We start from the raw sequence: 23,652 nt of genomic DNA on the forward strand, positions 1-23,652 counted from the left end.
TTTGACGGGAAGTATTCCATACCTTCTCACAACTTTTTAGGGTCCAATTTGACCCAAATCCCCTTACTGCCTTGTTTGGTATTATTGCAGATGAAGGTATAACTTTAAATACTTCTAACCTACAGGTTTTAGTTTTTACCTCTCTTTTAGCAAGGAGAGCAATCTTGCTTAAATGGAAGGAGTCTACCCCCTCCTACACATCTTCAATGGCTACGTGATATTATGTCTTATTTAAATTTAGAAAAGATCCGCTGCTCAGTCTTAAATTCAAAACAATCTTTTTATGATATCTGCGAACCTTTCCTAAATTACTTTTCCAATTTATAAAGTTTAACAGTGCACAGACTTTTATGTATATTTTTATCTTCTCTTCTTAAGCGAATATGTTTTCTTTTCTAATTTATCCATTATCATCCATCAGCTTTTTTCTTTGGTAGTTGGTAGGGGGTTGACTTTTTTATATAATTTTTTTTATGATGTATGACCTATCTTTAAATTTTTGATTACAGAGTGGTATACCTTTATGTGTTATGCTATAACATTTTGATCAATTTTATCACAATATATGAATGTACATGAGTTATGTTGAGATGTATCTATGTGTTGCACTCTGTAAATCTTGTTTTTTTTCTTCTGAATAAAAATATTAAAAAAAAACTATACTCACATCATTCATAGTTATAGTGCAATACAACATGGACACCAGCCCTTCATCTCAGCTAGTCTATGCTAACTATGTTGTCTTCTGAGCTTGTCCCAAATTCCTGTGTTCCACCTGTACCCCTCCATCTACCTATCCAAAGTGCTTCTCTATGTGATACTTTTGCATCTGCCTCAACCACATCTTCTAGAAACACATTCTATATACTCACCATTCTCCATGGAAAAAGTTGCATCTCAGCTTCCTTTTAAACCTTACTCTTCTCACCTAAATCTATGCCCCCTAGTTTTGCCTTTTCCAAGACCTTTACTGCCACCTTATTTATGTCTCTCATAATCTTAATACTTCTATAACTTTTCCCATCCCACTCTCCTACATTCTAAGGAATAAAGACCTAGCCTGACCAGCCTCTCCCTATAACTCAGGCCCTCTCATCTAGCAACATCCTCATAAGTCTTTCCTGCACTATATGCATCTTTCCTATAATAGGTGAGCAAAACTGTATACAGTACTCTAAGCATGGCCTCACCAACAACTTATACAACTGTAACATAATGTTCCAACTCTTATACTCAATGCCCTGATTGATGGAGGCCAGCTTTCTAAATACCTTTTTCTCCAACCTATTTACTGTGATGCTGCTTGCAACAAATGACGCACTTGTACTGCTAGGTCCCTCTGTTCCTCCAACTGAAGATCCCAATTAGTTCTCTCCACTGAACGAATTATCATCTGCTAAATGTTTGCCTATTTCACACTCAGTACATATCCTTACATAGACTGCTAAAAACCTCCTGAAATCCACTGTTGAAAGTTTTGTGACAACTACAACCTCAAATTAGGAAATAATAATGGAAATATTCATCAGCTCAGGCAACATCAGTGAAGAGAGAAACTTGGTTAATGTTCCAGGTTGAAGACTCTTTATCAGTGCTAGAAACAGTCAGAAAACCAATAAGTGTTAAACTACAAAGAAGAGGGAATGGTGATGCTGAGATATATCCTAGGATGCACTGGGACACACAATCAGTGATGTAACTTGGGGTTATCGGATGTTCTGGGTCTTTCAGCTTCTCACACTCTCATCCAGGTGACCCAGCCAGGGATGATCAAGCCCTGGCTAGTGTCCCAAGAACATTGGTTTATAGGTCACACCTCTTGATCTAGTCATCTGGAGGCTCACTCATCAGCTTTTGTGATGGTCCTGGCGGCAGTTTTCTTTGTAGCCCCCATAATGCCAAGGAGAGAGTAGGTTCTGCACAGTGAACAGTCAGAAAAACCTCTACAGCACACCTCAATAAGTTCACATTGTTCCCTCCACCGCTGCTGTAACAACTGCTGGTATTTGGGTATCTTATGTTCAAATACCTCCTCAATCCGATCTTCCCAAGGAACTGTCGGTCCTATCATGACCACCTGCTTCAAGGTTTCTGACAGAATGACCATGCCAGGCCTCAGGGATGATGATGCAATGAAGTCAGAGAGAACAAGGGGAATGTCTATGTTAGGACTGGGATAAACTGAGACTGTCTAGAGTAGATGTAAATAGAAAGAGATGAATGAGAACAGATGAGAGAAAAAGAGGAAGAAAAATAGAATCTCATGGATAGGGTGGTGAAGAAAGCTTTTGGTATGCTGGCCTTTATAAATCAGAGCATTGAGTATAGGAGTTGGGATGTAATGTTAAAATTGTACAAGGCATTGGTAAGGCCGAATTTGGAGTATTGTGCACAGTTCTGATCACTGAATTATAGGAAAGATGTCAACAAAATAGAGAGAGTACAGAGAAGATTTACTAGAATGTTACCTGGGTTTCAGCACCTAAGTTACAGGGAAAGGTTGAACAAGTTAGGTCTTTATTCTTTGGAGCGTGGAATGTTGAGGGGGGACTTGATAGAGGTATTTAAAATTATGAGGGGTATAGATGGAGTTGATGTGGATAGGCTTTTTCCATTGAGAGTAGGGGAGATTCAAACAAGAGGACATGATTTGAGTCAGGGGGCAAAAGTTTAAGGGTAACACAAGGGGGTATTTCTTTACTCAGAGAGTGGTAGCTGTGTGGAACAAGCTTCCAGTAGAAGTGGTAGAGGCAGGTTCAGTATTGTCATTTAAAGTAAAATTGGATAGGTATATGGACAGGAAAGGAATGGAGGGTTATGGGCTGAGTGCGGGTCAGTGGGACTCGGTGAGAGTAAGCGTTCGGCATGGACTAGAAGGGCCAAGATGGCCTGTTTCCATGCTGTAATTGTTATATGGTTAAGAAAGCAGTAATGATAATAAATCTTACTACTTGTAACAATTCCATTTTATTCTACCAGTTTTTAAACACCATCTAGTCTGACAATGACACTTTCCACATAATGCTTCTGAGATTCTTTCTTTATCCTTATCTATAGGTTTTCCAACTATATCTGTTCCATTCGTTACCTTCATTACCTTCCTCTTACCCTCATTTCTCTCGGCATCCAGGGACCCAAACAATTCGGCCAGGTGAAGTTGTGCTTCTTTCAATGTATTACACTGTATTTGATAATAACAATATAATCTTATTTACAGTTTGGGTAAACGGTTTTTGGAATAACTTTGTTCTGTGTACACTTCCAGTTCCATCACTTTTATTCTCCATTTTGCTTCAGATGATCTCTTTGTCTTTTACCTCGCACCCTGTTCCAGCGATGCCTTGAGGAACCACTTCTGATCTTCTGTTTAGATTCGACACCGAAGCTACATCCACACTAGACCGGATAAATCCATAACCGAAGCTTTTTCTCTTTGTTTTGACCCTCCGTCCACACTGAAATGGCATTTTCCTTCCCCGAAAATGGAGCTTTTCTAGAACGCCCTCCAGAGTGTGTAAATTTGAAAACGCCGATCGGGCAGAGTAGTGTGAACAGGGTAACCGGAGATTTCTAAAAACGCTGTCATGATGTGCCGGAACAGATGGTGGTGGCAGTGTGGCATTTCATTGTTTTCTTGAACGCAACCCCCACCACACAACCTAACAATTTCTGAACAGACAGCAACGAGACTGAAGCCAGAAGAGTTAGAAATGTACTCACCAAATACTTTGACCTATAACTTACTGAATAAATAAACATACTCACTTTGCCCTGTTTTCTGTCCTTGCTCGTATGAAGGTGGTTTAACTTCTTATGCAAGTACTTCTCTGACAATAGAAGTGTAACAGCCTAATATAACATTGTATGGAAATACAAGATAACACTGATGCAGACATGTTTTATACATTTAACAAGGTGCTTTATTAGTGCAACAGAGTTGGTCAGTTTTTCAATGTTCATCGTCAGCCGGGTCATACTGTCCATGAACTCCCTGTCAATTGCCTCCATACGCTCCAGTATTTGTTCTTTTGAGTTTTAATTCCTCCTACATGAGAGCCAACAGCTGTCTGTCATTTGGCAATTTCCTTTTAAGTTTTTCTAGTCTGTAACTGCACAAAAGCGCACTTTCACAGCGAGATTCAACACCAAACATGTTGCTTGTTTTCTGTAGATGTGTCCTGCACATGTCCAGTAGGAGGAGATTCCCGCAAATACCCATTTTAATGTGGACAGAGGTATTTTCAAAAACGCTTGGTGTGGGTGCCTATCATTTTTACATGAAACTGGCACTTGCAAAATTATCCGGACTAGTGTGGACATCACCTGAATTCAACAATTACAAGTAATCTGCTTTATCAATCTGTGTAGAAGTAGCCCATTCTGATAATGGGTTAAGATCAAGATTCAAATTTATTTACATCAAATGTACATCAAACATACAGTGAAATATTTTATTTGCATTAATAACCAAGACACTCATGGATGTGCTGGGGACTGCATGAAAGTGTTGCCACACATTCGGGCACCAACATAGCTTGCCCACAATATTTGGCAGAACAACACAGAACACAGCAAGCTACAAAACAGCCATAGCAAAACGAGCCCATTCCTCCCTCCCACTCATCCACCCTTGTTCATATGCGGTCCTGCAACCCCAGAGCAGGATGTCTCCAGCAGGCTTGCGACTCTGGCCAATGGGCTATGGCTTCCAGACTTCCTATTGACACTTGGGCTTTGGCATCGAACCCAGGACCTGCCAATCAGTGAAAACTAGGCCTTGACCTCTGGTCTCGCCACTGACAGGACCCTGAACTCTAGCCTGCAAACTCTGCACTCATTGCTGATGGGATCCTGAACACTAGGCCTCAAACTCTGTTCATTAATTTATTTTATCTCTCTGCACAAATGCGGTCTAACTTGCTGAGTACTTCCTGACTTCTCCTCTGGGCTCTGCTTTCTAATAGATACAGAGTTCTGTATCTCACTGTTCCAGCACTGTTTTTTTTTAAATCTCACTCCTTTTCTCACTCACCTTCTATTTACATCTCCTTCAGATTGACCAACTACAATGAACAAGCCTTCACCAGCCTCTGTCAGCCACTGGCACCAGCACTTGCATCATTCAGCCTTTCTCAGGCTTCCCCCTTTTTCAGAATTCCAGTTGTTTTCTCCACTCCTTCCCCTCCTCTCCAACTTAATGTGTCTTTGATTCTAGCTTTCCTCAGTTGCGATGAAAAGGTATTAACCTCACATGCAAATTCTGTTTCTCTTTCTTCAGATTCTACTTAAATTGCTCAGTAATTTGCACTTACTTCAAATTCATCATATGCATTTTTTTGCTGTTTGAATTCTGGAATTATATGCTGTACACATAAGTTCGTCTCAGGGTTACAAACACTTGACATGTATATAAAAACAGCTCCTGTAATATCATTCAGTTCCAAAGTGTGATACACATACATGTTTGTTCTTACCAACAGAACTAGATTTCTCTCTCTTTCCATTTACAGCAATTGATACAAATCAGTCCTATGTCCTTTTGATTCCAGTCATTACAATACTGTGGTGGCATGATTACCATATCAAAGGATTTGTGTATATTCTATGACTTATTGACAGTCTAGACCAAAGGACATCTGTAAAATGGAATCCAGTTTTTCTCTGTCAATGGTTGCATTTGCAATCTAAGACACAACCATTCACCATTATATTCTGCTTCCTGTCTCCCAGTGTCATGGTTCAGTCCATTGACTACTCATTTCAGTTAATTTCCTTTTTCCCATGTTCCACTGGGCTCCTCGATTAGGGCACCTGATCTTCATCCAAACCAGCAGGTTAAAAACCCCGGCTTACAGCTACTCGGGGTTGGTACGTCACCATAACCCAGGTGGTGATGAATATTCCGAGCCGCCAAGAATAAGGGACCGTCTTCCTAGGCTTCTCTGTGTCAGGCTGTGTGTTGTCAGTTGTTGGTTTTTTGTCATCTCATGTCCAGCTGAGTGCTGCCAGCCATTTTGCCACTGCTCCGAGCTGGGATGCGAGTGATCTGTTGTTGTTTTGTTTTGTGGGCTCCAAGCCCCAGTCCAGGTCAAGTCCCAGTCCATCTTCATGTCCAGGTCAAGGCTCCTAGTCCAAGTCCAGGTCAAGTCCCAGTCCTGGCTCCAAGTCCAGGTCAAGTCCTAGTCCATCTCTGTGTCCAGGTCATGTCCAAGCCCATCTCCGTGTCAAGTCTCCATGCCTGTGTCCTGCACTTGGGGTCTGCTTCCTCAGCCGCCCATTGCAACACCCAGTCCATTTCATACATTGCTCCTTTAACCCCATGGTCTCAATTTTGCTAGCAAGCCTTATTATGTGGAAACTTATTAAATGCCTTTTGAAAATCGATGTACACAAATTTGAAGTATTTCCAGTTTTTTAGCATCTTCTTCATTGGAACTCTGTATTACTTCATCAGGGACTCAATCAGGTTAATCAAAAATGATCTGGCTCTAATAAATCGATGATGCCTTTAATTTATTTATCTATGTCTTTCCAAGTGCCAATTAATTATGTTCCATGATAATATATTTCTCTGGCACTAATGTTGAATTGAATAGCTTGCAATTGCCAAGATAATTTCTCATCACATTTACGGTTTCTTGGCCCCCTTCACCTTGTACACAGCTGAAGAACATTGGAAGACTGCGAGTAATGTTACTCCAGGAACTTAAAATGGATCTCATATGGACCTATTATTGAGACACACAGTAGAACCAGGGCCTCCGAGTCCATGCTAACACAAACCATGGGTCGACATGGTAGTGTAGCAGTTAGAACATCGCTTTACAGTGACCAGGGTTCAATTTGTGCTGCTGTCAGTAAGGAATTTGTATGCCCTCCCTGTGACTGTGTTGGTTTCTCTGGGTGCTCTTGATTCCTCCCACATCCAAAAATGTACTGGTTAGTAGGTTAATTGGTCATTGTAAATTGTACCGTGATTAGGTTAGTGTAAAATACAATAAGTGGGTTGTTGGGCAGAGTGGCTCATTGAGCTGATGGGCCATTTCCATGCTGTATATCTAAATAAAATAAAATAACACACAAGAAAATATGAGTTTTGTGCCACCAGGTTCTCTAGCCTGCCCCATCATAATAACACCAAAGAATTTAAAGTTGCCGACCCTCTCCACCTCCGATTTCTCCAGATGAGAAATGGCTCATGGATCCTCATTTCCTTCTCCTGAAGTCAATAATCAGCTCCTTGGTTTTGTAGACATTGAATGAGAAGTTGTTGTGGCACCTCTCAGCCAGATTTTTAATCTCCCTGCTATATGCTGATTTGTGATTTGTCACCACCTTTGGTTTGGCCAGTGGTGTTGCTAGCAAATTTTCAAACATGGCATTGGAGCTGTGCTTAGCCTCAGCTTGATCTTCCAAACATTCATTTACCTCTACCTTAAATATTTCTAACTATTTAGTCCATACCACCCTCTGGGATTCCAAAAAACCACCACCCTCTGAGAGAAGAAGTTTCCGCACACCTGTTTTAAATGACGCGTTTTCTCTCCCCCCACCTTTAGATTACAACAATACTCCCATGTTCCTGACACTCCCATTCGTGAAGACACCTCACACAACTACAGGCGCTCTTTTATGTTTGAATAAGACCACCTTTCATCTTTCTGAACCCCAAGGAATACGGAACACACTGCCAAACCTCTCTTGATAGGGCATCACCACCCCGCCAACCCTCCCCCTCATTTACACCATCTCACTTTATTCTCTCCACATGTTGAACATTTTTGGCTCCCGTGCTTTAACTCATTTTATCCTCCCCTACTTGTCGATGACCTTCTGTTCACCCTGACACTGACAGCAAACCTGCCTGTGGTGAAGTTTGAAGCAAAGCACCGCACCCCCGCCATCAGTCTGTGACAACGACGTCGGCTCTTGCAGCTCTGCCCCAGGTTGACGGGACCGACCACTGTCCGGCCCATTCTGGACCACTGCAGTGAAGGTGAAGTTGTGACGTAGCGAGTTGTGGCAGCCAATGGGCTCGCACGCATTTAGCGCCAGCAATCCAAATCGCTTTCCTCCCCAATTCCTGCCTTTGCGGTTACTTCACCATGTTGGCCTCAGTCGGGACGAATCCCCCTGTTGCTGCCCTGACAGGGTCTCACAGCCTGATACGGGTTTGAAGCAGCAGCTCCCAGAGACTTGGCGAGCACACATCAACATCTGTCCTTGACAGTACTGTAGCGTGAACCTGAACTCCTTCTTTGCTGGCTTAGTAAAAGGCTGATAAATGATTCTTAAACTATTAAACACTTGCAGGCTTTACATTTTTATCCGGGTAACTCCTTAGAAAAAGCAGGACTTGCTCGGAAAACTAACACTGGCAGACTTAGTCCATATTTGACCCTGCCCCCATTCCCACTCTCTCCTCTGACAACAGCAATAACTGTTCTGAGTCTTGCTGAATCGAGCAACCGAATTTCAAGAAACTTATATATCTTTGCGAACATGGCGAGCTAAAATGACTTCACAAGAGTGGTGGGCAAGGATGGCGAGGGATGCAAACTTTGTGTGAAAGAGATGAGCATTGTCATTTTTCCCCAAAGCACAGCATTCGCTCTGCCTCCGCACTCACGAATAGCTTCATATAGCAGCCTTTCTTGGTAGGTGTATCCCTGTGAATCTGAAATTCGTTATACTCCCCCCAATCCGCCCCCCTTAGCTCTTTTTCTCCTCCCCCTGGAATACCAACACTGCTGAATCTGCAACAAAACGTCTCGCCGCTCTACACACGCTATATTATCTGAGGACATTGCTGGGTGACCCACAGTTTAAAGAAAGTTGAAGAACTCATTCCGTGCACAATCTTCACAGTGGAACTTAACTCTGCGCCATGACGTTTTATGTCTTCTTAATGCTACACGGTAAATACTAATGCATTTAAACGTCCAGATAAGGTGCACCTGTTCAAGAAAGCTAAAGCAAAAATATTTTCATCCTCAGGTAAGAAGAAAGCACTTATTTTGATGTATTTTGAATTTACGCTCTCTTTTTATCTATTTACATGCACGAAGTCCTGCAGTTTGCAACCGTCGTCCAGGGGAGTAGCGGGTCATGCGATTTCGAGAAAGATTTGTGTGGCTATGAACCAGAGCCCCTCTTTGGACCCTGGATGGTGAACTTACAAGGTATATACTGCGCGAAAGCAAATGCTGATTGTTTAATTTCCATGCAAGTACTGTGCAAAAAAAAAGGAGTGATGGAGTAACTCAGCTGGTCGAGCAGCTTCTGGAGGTGGAGGTTGATGGGGTTGCGGGAGAATTGTCGACGTTTTGGGTGGCGACTGTGCACCAGCTCGCCACATTCCATATAATCCTATTACGGAATTTTAAACTTCAGAAATAAATAAAGCGTGAGGTTAAGAGGGCAGATATGCGTTAGAGACCAGAGCACGCTCGGATCATAAATTGCTACAACAATGAAGAGTATTGAGAATTGTTGTTACCCTGAAGAGTTAAACTTTTCGAAGCTCAGTCTGCCCAATCTGGTGCTATTCTGAGATACTGTACCATTTTGTAAAAAGTACATGTTAGCCACGGGTGGTTCTGGAGTGTTTGGCGTGCCAAATTCTGCGCAGTAGCACAGTACGAACATCCTGTGAAAGAGACATTGACAAAACAGCTTCAGGTACAGATTTTGCAGGTATAACTGAGCGCCTCCTGTACACACCACACCCGTGAACTTCTGTATTTATAGACACAGGCGAGGAATCGCTTTGGAGTGCGCCCGCTACCATGGTAACTGTATTTTTGGAACGTTGATGGACTCTGCAAATTCTCAACCTTATTTTCAATCCCATATGATCTCCTACCAATGCTAACTCCTCCATCCTTAAAACTCCCCACGATCTCCAGTTCTGGCATTCAATTATCCCGATTTTCGTTACCCAGTGCTGATAGCTACGCCTTCAACTGTCAAAGCCCTCAAGCCTTTGGAACTGTCCACCTCCACCTCTCCTGCCTCTTCACTCCTCTCCTTCATCTTTCTTGAATCTTTTGAGCGTCTAGTCTGATATTCCATGGCATGGTGTAAGATTGCATTTGATAATTGTCCCCGAGACGCACCTAACGAGGTTTTGCCGCATTAAAGTACTTTTTCAGTAGAAGAATATTTCCTGCGAGGTTCTAGTCGCTGTTGCTAGGTATGCGTTATTGGAAAGCAGTTTCGTGAAGACGAGAAATGTCACCACTAGTGTTCGGTCTGATGTTTGAAAATCCAAAGAACTGCAGATGTTGAAAATGTGAAACAAGAGAAGAAAAATCTGGAAATACTCAGCAGGTCAGGCAGCATCCACCAGAAAGCTTAGGCTGAAGACCTTTCCCCCTTAACCAGTTCAGATGAAGGGTCTTTAAAGTGAAACAATTACTTCTGTTTCTGTTTTTTCACAGACACTGCTTGTCCTGTTGAGTGGTTCCAGCATTTTCTGTTTCTATTTTACATATCCAAGTGCATTGCCAACTTCTTGGAGTGAGACAGACATTTCAAAGATTGCTACAAATCCAGCCTTCTTTACACAGACAGTTGTATAATCCGGATACTTCCACCTTGTCTCATGTCTGTGTTTTCAACCGATGTATTGCACCTTAACTAAAAAAAAATTAAAAATAACGTTTTTTAAAAATTGCAGACCTCTGGAGTTAGCACAGAAAAATGCCTCAGCTGGATTTATTCATAAGATTGCCCGCTCCTAAAATCATCCCCCTGCCCCTCACCCTAGGAGTCGACTCATTTACCTGGCTATTTCAGTGGATACTTTAGGGTCAACTACATTGCTATAGACATGGAGTTGTACTAAGGCCAGATCAGAAATAGCTATTTAGGAATTTCTCCCCATTAAGCACATCAGCGAACTAGATAAACTTTTATAATAGTTTAGTGGTTTATGGTTACCATTGCTAATCCTGGCATTTTATTCTTGAATTGAATCATTATTACAAATTCCACAGCTGTCATTGTGGGATTTGAAGTCATGGTTCTGGCTCATTTGCTCACAGTAATGTGATCATTTTGTGTCATACCTCCAGCCACTTCAGAAACAATTGTGAAATGTTGTTTGTCTCAGTCATGGACTGATCTAACATAGCAGGAGGCCATTTGACCCATTGTACCTATACCATTTCTTTGTAAGAGCTTTCTATGGTTCCACCTTGTTCATCTTACTTGCTCCTAATTTTTTTCCAGGTCTTTTTTGAAAGCTATTGAATCTGAATTGGTTGCCCTATAAGGCAGGTTCAGACTTGTTACTTTGGAAAAGCTATCAATACAAGAGACTGTTCTTACCCATACTAACCAAAAATGGATTTGACTAATCCCACTTGCCATTCCTTGATTCATGTTTGTAAACAATGACTCTTTAAGGATCATCTGATTGCTTTTAAAATATTTTTCAAATGTTTAAATTATGTGTTTAATGTTCTCCTGTTCTTTGCCCCATTACTTTTAATTTATGTCAACTTAATCAACTTTCTCCAATTTCTTCTTTTATTGAAACCCCCATGACAACTTTGAACCATATTGCTAAATCTCTGCTTAGTCTTTCTTGCCCTGTGGCACAATAAGTGAAACTTCAGAACTTTGAAACAACTTGACAACAGGTTTTGTGACTTCCATGAACTATATTTGTTAGATTTGACAATGTTTGCTTGAAGTGATGGATGAAAAACACATACTGGAGCTGAAAACTCTTTGAAGCATGTATAGGCTGAAGCATTTGTCCCTGAGTACAATGACTTACATGAAAATCCAATTAGACACCAAGGAAACATCAAAGACAGAGCAAACTGATAATGTAAAAGAGTAGATTGTGACAATACTGGGTAATATTTAAAGAATGTCGGTATGTTTTACAAACTTAAGATCCCTGAAGCATTTCAAAGCTAATGAGGAATTATTTTTGAAGGCAGCCTCTATTAAGACACAGGGGTTTGTGCAGAGCAAGATTCCACTAGCAACATTGATTCAATTGAGTAGACAATGTGCTTTGCAATGAGACATTAATACCCACCAGGAGACCAGAGAGTACAGAATGTCTCCTGCTTGTCAGACAGAGTTTGAGCGATCTTTCATATTCACAAGAGAGGCAGATGAGTTTTCAGTGCAACAGTAGATGCAAGTGTGTCTCCACACACACATGAAGGACAAAGAAAGTGGTTATTGCTGAGAGACTCGATAAAGGTGGAAAGAAATTTTCAAAAATATTGAAGGGGAGATTTTTCTCTGGTCTGTGACTGGAAAAAGTCACTGATTTCTATAGAGAAACTAGAGAAAAGGAAGCTAATTGTACTGTATTTTGGGCCAGCCTGCGTTGTCCAGATCCAAGGATTGTGTGAAACTTCTCTTCTAAGTCTTTCTTTACTGGTGTCCATAGTAAGTGTGGGGTCCACATTCATGTGTAACTGAAACATTCCTCAAAGATCAAACCATCTCAATTCAATGCCACATTGAAATGTTGGAACTTCAAACAGCTGGCCTATCACAGGGAGTGCCAGTGCAGAGTGGTGCCTGGCCCCTGACTTAATCATTGAACACTTTAAAGACATTATGCATGTATGTGTTTATTATGTGTCTTTGGTGTGCCCCTACTGAATCAGATGTTTAAACTCTTGAGGATAACCCTCTTTGATGACGTAGAACCTTCTCAATACTAAAGTTTGACATAAATTTATTATTAAAGTATGTAATGTCTCCATATAAGACCTCGAGATTCATTTTCTGGCAGGTATTTACAGGAAATTAAAGAACAAAAATGTACCGGTTGGTAAGCTATTTGGACATTGTAAATTGTCCTGTGGTTAGGCTAGGATTAGATCCAGGGATCCCTGGGCAGTGCAGCTCAAAGGGCCGGAAGATGCTATTCTGTGATGTATTTCAATAAAAATTTAAAAAAATACACTAAATTTATGAAAAACTATGCATAAACAAAGACAGACAACAATGTTCAGAAGAATGCAAATTGTGTAAGTAATAAATAAAAGAAAGTAAGTAAATAATACTGAGAACATGTGTAATAGAGTCCTTGAAAGTGAGTCTATAGGTTATGGAGATAGATCACTGTTGAGGTGAGAGAAGTTATCCACGCTGGTTCAGGAGCTTGATGGCAGAGGGCTATTAACAGTTTGTGAACCTGTAAGTGCGGTACATCCTGCCCAATAGTAGGAATGAGATGAGAACCTGGCCTGGATGATGGGGAGGCGGTGGGGGGTGCAGTTGGTCTTTGATGAAGGATGATACTTTCTCATGGTAGCACTTCTTTTAAATGTGCTCAGTGATGGGGTAGGCATTTCCTGTGATCGACTGGATGTATCCACAAATTTTGTAGACTTTTCCAAACTTGGCATCGGTATTTCCATACCAGGTCATAATGTAACCAGTTAGGAAACTCTCCACTGTGCATCTCTAGAAGTTTGTCAAAGTTTTAGATGACATTCCGAATCTAGGCAAACTTCTAAGGAAGTAGAGGCAGTGTCTTACTTTCTTTGTTATGGCAGTTATGTGCTGGACCCTTGACAGTTCCTCTGATGTGGTAACACCAAAGAATTTCAAGTTACTGAACCTTTCCACCTCCGAACCCCTAATGAGGACTTAAATATGGCATTAGAGTTGTACTTAGTCACACAATCATAGGTATAGAGTAAGGGCTAAGCACACAGCCTTGTGGTGCACCTGTGCTGATGGTGATCGTGGAGGAGATGTTGCCATCTGTACAGACTAAGGTCTGCAAGTGAGGAGATCAAGAGTCCAATTGAACAGATAGGTATCGAGGCCTAGGTCTTGGAGCTTAGTGATTAGTTTCAAGGGGATGAAAGTGTTGAATGCTGAGCTATAGTCAATGAAGCGCATCCTCATGTGCACTGGGAATGTTGGCCTAGACCGCACATTGGAGTCTATAGAAAAGGGCATTTCAAAAACGAGCTAAGGTTGACTCATTTTTGGTGTGTCAATCACTTTATGTTTACATGAGCTGAAGTCTTTCATGAATAATGACATTTATTATTTGACCTGCTGAGGCAAGTAGCCTTATAACTTAATAATATCCTCTGCTCTGCTGGGATATTAGTCACCCACAAGTGCGCATAGTGTTGAGACAGTCTGCAAACAACAATGGGGGTGTAGAGACATCTGTATGCTTTGCAAGATCTTGTAAAAGGAATGAGATGAGATGTCCGTATGTGTGCAGAAGGTCTGACACTACACTACTTCCAATGCCAAACACTATGAGATAGATTCCTCAGAAAGGCCCTGCACTCCTACAACCCATTGTTGGATCAGGATGTGACAATGGAGACCTGTTTTTATTGGCCTCACTGATTTTCTCAACACAAAAAGGCAATTTAACTGCATCCTGTGAATCTCATCTTCTAGCCCTGAGATGCTGGCATGGCAGTGTGAGTAGGAACATCAGAGCAGAAGGAAATCCAGGAGATCAGCAGTTCCTGAGATACTCAAACAACACAGTCTATCACCAACAATCAGTCACCTACATCACATTTCCCTCCCATCCTGATGTTTAGCCTGAGCAACAACTGGACTTCTTGACCATGCCTGCATGTTGCCACATGATTGGCTGATTCGATATTTGCATTAATAAGCAGGTGTACCTAATGAAGTGGCCTCTGAGTGAATCTAAAGCATGAAGGCCTCTTGTCTGCAGTTCATTAGCTCCTGGATCTCCCAGTCACAGATCAGTGCAGGTTCCTTCTGGTAGAGAAGCCAGAAGTCTCTTTGTAGTTGCCAATTCCGTTGGACTTCAGGGCAGTCCAGGTGAAGTGAACATTATGCAGCTTCTGTTGGTTACCACTGGTCAGTCTGACTTTGAGAGGATGCTTTCCAGGATTCTTCACCACTGAATCTTTTGTGTTTCTGTGGGCACTGTAAACTGGAGAAGCAGGATGTTAGTTATGGCAAGGGTGTGTTCCAAGGATTTTGCCAAGCATACCAATGGAGTTACATCAGCATTGGCAGTCACAGCTTTCCATAGGCTTGCATCTTTCCTAACCCGGGAATGTAGTTATTCTGGAGGATTGGATTGTCCTCTTGTAGTTTGTGGGACTGTTTTCCTTTAGCTCTGAGTGGGAGTCTTAGGGTTGGCCCATGAGTTCTAATGACTGCCGCTCACTGTTCCATATTAAAGTGCATCTTTATCTTGTTAGCAATATAGTGCACCAAACAGGAGGAAGAGTCCAAATTATGTAAAAGAAAAAAAATCCACTTACAAGTTGCTTTGGAGGTTCACTGAAAGCGCTGATTATGCACAGGAGTAACCAAATCCCTACATCTGAGCCATAAGTGTTTAACCACATCCCTCCTTCTTTTGATGACTTCCATCTTGCTGAACAAAGCCAGGCCTCCACTTACCATATCCTTTCCCGTTGCAATCAGCATACTGCTGAAGTGAATAGTGGTGTACAGATCGCCCTGACAACTCTTGTGAGCACGTGAAATATCTGTCTGTGTTGCCACATTGTGCAGTGATGCTCACTCCTTCTGTAGCCTCCTCCTGCCAGGCTCTTCCTATGGTGTGCCTCCTGGCTTCTGGCCCAGCCAACCTTACTCATGGCTTGTATCTTACTGAGTGGGATTTGTGTGCCCTCTGTGGTAATAGGACTCTGCCAGACACCGTTCACTCTAAGCTGCAAGGGTGCACGGCTGCGCAGTAACTGAAATGCTCTCCCGCAACTGGGTCTTTCTTTAATATCGTGTTTTATTAAAGTGCCGCAGCTTTCAGACAGTGTAAAAAAATACCTGCTCAATGGTTGGTCTGTGCGGCTTAAAAGAAGATAGAGGGAACACTGATGCCATCCTGTTCAGCTCAGGTATGTGTCTGTATTGGCTCACTGCCATCTGGAACATGTCTCAGAGCTGTAATGGAGAGTGGTAGCATCTGGGGGGACAGTTGATGAGAATAAAGTGAGAATAATGAGAAAAAAAATGGGACTAATATTGGATTAGTTTAAGTGGGTGGTTGATGAAGGCCCTTAGTTCTTTATTGAATTAATTTGTAATCATCATTTATTCACATGATTTTACTGGAGGTGGCTATGAAAAGACAAATGGCTGAATTGCTACTCTATTGGGTGTATTCATTAGATCTCCCCCCCCCCCGCAACAGAGGTGCGGATCAGGAGGCATTTTTTGGAACAGTACAAAAAAAACAAGGTTGTTTTCATGAGTGACTATAGCTTCCCTAATATTGCTTGGCACCTCCTTAATGCAAAATAACGAGATGAAAGGGGGACAGTGACTCACGATGTCCTGACCTTTAGCCTTGCTCTGGACAAGGAAAGGAACAGATGGCATGAGAAAGTATTTAATTGGGGGAGAGTGAATTATGATGCTATTAGGCAGGAACTTGGAAGCATAAACTGGGAATAGAGTATTGTGTTTGATTCTGGTCACCTCATTATAGGAAGTATGTGAAAGCTTTAGAGAGTGTGTAGAGAAGATTCAACAGGATGATGCCTGTATCTTATGAGAATAGGTTGATTGAGCTGGGGATTTTTGCTTCGTAGCAAAGAAGAATGAGAGGTGAGTTGGTTGAGGTGTATAAGGTGATAAGAGGCATAGATAGAGCAGACAGAGAGTCTTTTTCCCAAGGCAGAAATGGCTAATACTAGTGAGGCATAGTTTTAAAAATACCTGCTGCCTGGTGTGGTGGTGGAGGCATATACATTAGGGACATTTAAGATATGCTTAGATAGGTACAGTTTGATGGAAAAATAGAGTGCTATGTGGGAGGGAAGTGCTTGATTTATCTTAGAGTAGGTTGAAAGGTGGGCACAACATTGTGAACTGAAGGGCCTGTACTGTGCTGTACAGTGCATTGAGGGTGCTACATTACACTATGCACATATGGAAATCCCAAAGTTGCTGTTAGTTTCAGGGAATTGTATCAACACATCCTTTCTCTATATAAGTAATTGTTGAAGTCTGGCCCATTATTTTTGTGTACTACTTTAATGGGTTTATTGCTTATTGTTAGAAAAATCAAAGCTCTGGAGTTTAATTCAAAAAAAGGAATGTAAGCAATTACTTTCATTTAAGCAAACAGCTAGAGGACTCAGAAAGCGCTTCTCCTAATTTGATTTGGCATGGGATAGCAGTCCTGATCCCTCCCATGAATGGCCAGGGAATACGTGAAGGAAAATTCAGCAGATCTTTTGACTTGGTTAAAACTTTGATATTTTTGCAATGAACTGGACTCAAAAAAATAACTCGTCATGTAACTTATTGGGAAAGTCAATTTAGAAAAGTGAAAATTATTTTCTTTTAATGTATTAAGTCTATGCTGATCTTTTCTTTGCTAACCATTACAATCCATATTAAATTGAAGTAAATGACACAAGCATCTGTTGGGGGGAAGGTGGGGGGTAGGCAGTGGGGTTAATAGATGCGTGAAATTTGAAAAAACAAAACCAGGATTCAACTACACTGGAAGCATTTTTGCATGGCCCAGTGGTTAAGGCTTTGGGCTGGCGATCTGAAGGTCGTTAGTTCAAGCCTCAAACGAGGCAGTGTGTGTGTCCTTGAGCAAGACTTTTATCCACACAATACTCCTACACATTTATAGCCCAGTGGTGGCGGTTGGTGCAGTATGGACAAGACAATCCATGCTGTTATAGTGAAATCAATCCAGGGAAAATGCTCTGGGAAAAGTGGTGAGAAAAGGAAACTGACTCTCACGAGTGAAGAACTACGATGTACTTAAAGGGGGAGGTAGATAAAAAGCAAGAAAGAATTCTGGTCTGGTTGCATTTTTCACATTGTCCTGAACCATTTTGCATTTGTGAAGTCCAGTCACTGTTTACCCAAGGAAACCCAGCTGCTAATTTGTGCATAGCAAGTTTCCCCCAGCAACAACGCAATAATTTACACAGGAAAAGATTTGGCCAGAGCACTGGCAAGGACTCCCCTCCGCTTCTCTTGGACCAGATCCAGTGGGATCTCTCGCAATTACATGACAGAGCAGACATGGCCTCTTGTTTTAATATTAAGTGTGGAAGATGACTGCTGCAATAGCACACAGGACTCTCTCAGTGCTAACGATTCACAAATGAACCTTGAACTAGCTATAGGAGTGTTACTGAATGAGCTAAAGCTTCCACAAAATATACACAAATGGCACAAAGGAGTACAAGTCTATGGAAATAAGGAGTGGGAGGCCGGGACTTACAGAGCAACATAGGCCAGCTAGGCTGAATGGATATTTCCCTGTAGTATATGTACTGGTTTATGTTTCACAGATGGGACCATAGTAATGAGAGAAAGTAAAAGGAGAAGTAAAGGTAGGCATAACTAAGTAACATACCTAACTGCAAGGCACTCACGTCCCCTGTTGATTTATTTTTCCGAAGGCATATCAGTTTTTAAAATTAAATGTTTATGTCTGGAATTGGCTTGCTTCAGTTGGTGAAGTGGGGAAGCTGAGCCAAGGCGGGGGAGGGACGGGATTACCCATAAAGCAACAGCTGCTCCTAACATTGGCACCAGCCTTCATTTCCTCTGAGACCACACCGGATCTGCAAGTTTTTTTATTTTCCGACTCTGCTGTGCAGCATCAAGTTTAAAGGAAGCAGGCTGTCCATCGTACTCCTGGCCTCTCTCCCCCCCAGGAGTGTAGAGTGATAGACTGTGCACTAGCCCACCACCAGCTTCTTAGTGATGATTAGGAAATGACTGAATTTTATCATTAAATAGTAAGTCATTTTCATGGCCATCAGCAATTAAGGTAAGAAGCAAGTGGCCGGTCAGTGTTCTTAATTGCCTCAGGAAGCTGATGGTCCACACCATAGCGTTGCACCCTTCAGTAAAACTCACAGTACTGAGGAGTAATATCAGCCTCAGCCCTTTGTTCTCCAGTGTCCGGAGCAGGAAAACCCACAACCTTCAGACATGGAGGAGACAGAGAGTAAGTGGCAATGGGGGTGCACCTGCTTTGTTGTCAGGGAGAAAACGCCTGAGGATTCCAAGCCAAGTCAAAACAAAGTCAATGATTAGGGGGTTAGGGTGCTGCTGAAGAAATCTTTCACGAGGAAATCTGCAAATGCTGGAAATTCAAGCAACACACACAAAATGCTGGTGGAACGCAGCAGGCCAGGCAGCATCTCTAGGAAGAAGCACTGGTGATGTTTCGGGAGTCCTGACGAAGGGTCTCGGCCCGAAACGTCAATTGTACTTCTTCCTATAGATGCTGCCTGGCCTGCTGTGTTCCACCAGCATTTTGTGTGTGTTGAAGAAATCTTTGTTGATTTTGTTTATTGAGTAGATGGCATGCACTGTAGACAGGGTGCACCAGTTTTGCAGAGAATGGTAGGAAGGAATTCAAGTCAAGAGGTGTTCTTTGCTCTGGGTGGTGCTGATGTTCTTACTTGTGAGATAGATGCCTGGTGTTATGTTATCCGCCTACATCATCCAACTCTGTCCCAAGCCCGGCTGTGAAAGGAGTAGGATTGGACATGGGACTAGCAACTCCGTCCCATAAAAACCCAGAGTTACAGAAGTTCCAAAGACCTCATCCCTTGGAGAGGAAGAATAAGTTGTGTGGTGAAAGCCGACACCAAGAAGATGGGCTACACCTAGGGACAGCTTGAAAGTCTGGCTCAGGACAGAGGATTCTGGTGAGTTGCTGTCAGCAGCCTGTGCTCCATTGTAGGTGATGAGCTTAAGATATATACATTGTCCATAGTTTGAGAAAAAGCATCATGCAGGACTACATGGTTGTCTTGCCCATGGAAGTGCCGGGTGCTTTATGAATGGTATATTTGCAATGTATTTGCCTTGTGCTTGTGAAGCACTCCACTGTTCACTGATTGTCAGATACAATTGATACAACTGATTGACAGACAAAGGCCAATGTAGTTCTTGCCTTGGTTGGTGACCTGCTGTTATGTTTTTGTGTTGTGTCGTTTTATATGTACTTCCATTTGGGCATAATCAAAATGATGGAAAATTTGTGGTACATTTAAAAGGAATGTTTCTTAATGGTATAACTCATATCCTTTATACCTTACAATCTACTCTCAGATTTAATTGCTTTGCATCATGGCCATTTATTTATAATTTAATTTTTAATAGGCCATTTGAGGTTTGGCACTCTAATGATTTTTCTGAGATCATGTGCAGATCCTAGGGGAAAATTTGAAGTGTTTCTCTACTATAACAGGCTATAAAAGCAAGAACAGAATGACAAGATCGATCATGATAAACACTGTGTCCATTTCTTTTTTGCTGCTTCACTGTTATTGGAATTTTTTCTGTTATGTGCTATTGTAGGGTATAAATTTGTTGCTCCATTGGTGGGAGCTGTGATACACATTTCTCAATGTTTTATTAACATTTAAATCTAACGTTTTGGAAAAACAATTGTAACGGCTTGTCAAAATCACAGTTTAATACAATGGCTGGGTTTTACAATACTACTGTCGACTTTTTGGGCTGAGACCTCTACCAGTACTGCTGAAGGGTCTTGGCCTGAGATGTCAACTGTACATTTCCCTCCATGGACGTTGAGTTCTACCAGCATTTTGTGTGTGTTGCTCCAGATTTCCAGTATTTCCAGCACTTCCAGTCTCTTGTGTCTTTGCTTACAAAACTACCGATGGTGAAATTGTAAATGTTTGCCATTGGTATTGTGTGCAACTGAGATTTCTGGGTATATGTGCCTAAACACGTATATTTTGAAATCACTGTTAGTGATTCACCCTCCTGCTTTGCTTTTGTTTTTCATAATCTTATCCACTGGAATTGAAGGGAAACAGTAAATTGACAAAAATGTTAACACCGTCTCCCTGTTAAAGTGCTCTGCAAATCTGTACTTTGCATGACGTCAAAGTGAGTTTTTAGTGACCCATTTAACTTAGCAAATTTTGTGATACCGCTTAAAATATTTTCAGGCATAACACTTGGTCATTCCTTATTCTGATCAATTTTTAATACAGGATTCATTTTCATCGTTTACTTTGACTTGGATGTCTGTTTCAACTTTTATTTTATGTTAGTTAAAAATGTCCAAAATTTTGGCTCAAAGTAAACCCGTTTCTTCCTGGCTGGGAGAATTCCTTAATATGATTGGCTGTTGAGCCAGCTTGATGACATCACTGTTACTGACTGCAGTGGATCTCCTAGAACTGATGACAGAACAGTGGAAATGCTGCTCAGATTTGATAACTCTGTGGATAGATCCCTTCAGGTCAGCAGAAATCATTGCTCTTGCTGATGACTGCAAATTCCAGGTCCTTATTCTGTGATTTCTGAGCAGAAGTTGGTGATGTGGTTTCTTTCAAGTTATCCCAGGGATAAGCTGCCTTCAGATGTCCAATGGCCCTTGTACCTAAACTCCAAACAAAATGAAAAGTAAAAGAAAACCCAAAGATAGTGGAAATCTGAAATAGAAAATAAACACAGAAAATACTGGAAGTACTCAATAGATCAGGCAGCATCTGTGGTAAGAGAAACAAAGTTAATATTTTAGAAAAGAGATTTTAAAAAAAAGATTACTTAAAGTTTCAGGGAAGTTGGGGAGAAAAGTGGATAGAAGCAAGATAGAGTCATGGTCTTAGCCAGCCAGAGACATTCCCTTTGTCTTACTCATTTCTTTTTCCATGTCATCTGAAATTTAGAATGGCTGTTTGTGTCTCCCTTCTTGATCTTCGACAACAGTCTCTAACCTGAAATGTTAGTCCTTTTTTTCCCCTGCTGACTATTTTTAGCTTCATCTCCTTTACTCCCACCTCAAAAGTCATTCATCCTTTGTGTAACTTATTCCTTCAGTGTTTGGAGTCTCACCCCAGCTATGGAAATGGCACCTACTAATTAATTAATATCTTGCTTTCCAAATGATATGGAATAGTCAGCTTTTTCTGAAACATTACAGCTCAACCTTTCAATGAGTCATAGATATATAGATACAACATGGCACTATAATAACAAAATAGGTTTTATCTGTTCTTGTTTTTTTGTAGTTTTTCTTGAATTCGCAAATGCTAGGTCTTAGAACTCAAGTGACTAGTTATAAAGGATGAGCTGGCTAGGACTTATCATGGAAGGCATGCTGGGCTACAGGTATGAATGAAACACAATGGCCTTAAATCTGCTGGTAATGTACCATCTCTGGAAAATAAATTGAAGAGTTCACCCAAGATTGCGGTTCCAGAGGGAAATAAGGGACTGCTGTGTACTTTGCTTCATGGAAACGTGGTCCACAATATGATTTTTTTTAAGGTAGAGGATTTGGTGTATGCTTTATGATTAACTCATTGTGGTGCACAGCTGTGGTAGTTATGTCTCAGTCAATAGACAATAGACAATAGACAGTAGGAGCAGAAGTAGACCATTCAGCCCTTTGAGCCTGCACCGCCATTTTGAGGTCATGGCTGAGCATCTACTATCAATACCCGGTTCCTGCCTTGTCCCCATATCCCTTGATTCTCCTATCCATAAGATACCTATCTAGCCCCTTCTTGAAAGCATCCAGAGAATTGGCCTCCACTACCTTCCGAGGCAGTGCATTCCAGACCCCCACAACTCTCTGGGAGAAGAAGTTTTTCCTTAACTTTGTCCTAAATGACCTACCCTTATTCTCAAACCATGCCCTCTGGTACTGGACTCTCCCAGCATCTGGAACATATTTCCTGCCTCTATCTTGTCCAATCCCTTAATAATCTTATATGTTTCAATCAGATCCCCTCTCAATCTCCTTAATTACAGCATGTACAAGCCCAGTCTCTCTAACCTCTCTGCGTAAGACAGTCCAGACATCCCAGGAATTAACCTCGTGAATCTACGCTGCACTTCCTCTACAGCCAGGATGTCCTTCTTTAACCCTGGAGACCAAAACTGTACACAATACTCCAGGTGTGGTCTCACCAGGGCTCTGTACAAATGCAAGAGGATTTCCTTGCTCTTGTACTCAATAATGTTTCAGTCCTGCTCACCTGACCTGAAACATCTTGCAGTTAAGTGTCATCCATTTTATCTGCCGAGGGAGTTTTCCACCATCATCCTGGTAGCGGTGTACGTTTCACCTCAGGCCAGCATCAGCCAGTCACTGGAGGAACTGAGCACCATGATCTGCAGTCACGAAACATTTCACCCTGGTGCCTTCCCATTCATTGCAGGGGATTTCAACTTGAAGAAGTCTCTGAACAACAATCACCAACATATCACCTGTGGAACAGAGGAGTCACCACTGTTATACCACCAACAAGAACACTTACCATGCCATCCCATCTCCCCGCTTTGGAAGGTCCGATCACCTGGCTGTACTTCTACTCCCAGTATACAGGCAAAGACTAAAGACTGCAGCACTGGTAATGAGGTCCAAGAAGGTATGGTCAAGGAAGGCGAAAGAGTGCTCACAGGACTGCTTTGAGTCAGTGGACTGGACAACATTCAGGGGTTTATCTTCGAATCTGAATGAATATGCTAGGTTGTCAGCAACTTCATCAACACGTGGATGAGGGTGTGCCTTTTGAGAACACACTGGGCATACCCAAATCAAAAGCTGTGAATGAACCAGGAGATTCGTAGTCAGCTGAGGGCTAGATTGGTGGCATTCAAACTGGTGATCCAGTACTATACAAGAAATCCAGGTATGACCTACAG

General features: G+C 41.8%; 1 protein-coding gene across 1 annotated transcript in view; it reads left to right on the top strand.

The window, feature by feature from the left end:
- Positions 1-8,799: 8,799 nt before the first annotated feature.
- The window catches only part of mamdc2a (MAM domain containing 2a), a 131,198-nt gene continuing 116,345 nt past the window's right edge, over positions 8,800-23,652 (top strand). The window contains exons 1-2 of the mRNA XM_059973850.1: positions 8,800-8,918; positions 9,069-9,182. Coding sequence (XP_059829833.1) covers positions 8,888-8,918; positions 9,069-9,182 — 145 coding nt within the window. The 5' untranslated portion in view covers positions 8,800-8,887. The remainder of the gene's footprint in view (positions 8,919-9,068; positions 9,183-23,652) is intronic.

The sequence above is a fragment of the Hypanus sabinus genome, chromosome 7, assembly GCF_030144855.1.
Source record: "Hypanus sabinus isolate sHypSab1 chromosome 7, sHypSab1.hap1, whole genome shotgun sequence".
Classification (NCBI taxonomy): domain Eukaryota; kingdom Metazoa; phylum Chordata; class Chondrichthyes; order Myliobatiformes; family Dasyatidae; genus Hypanus; species Hypanus sabinus.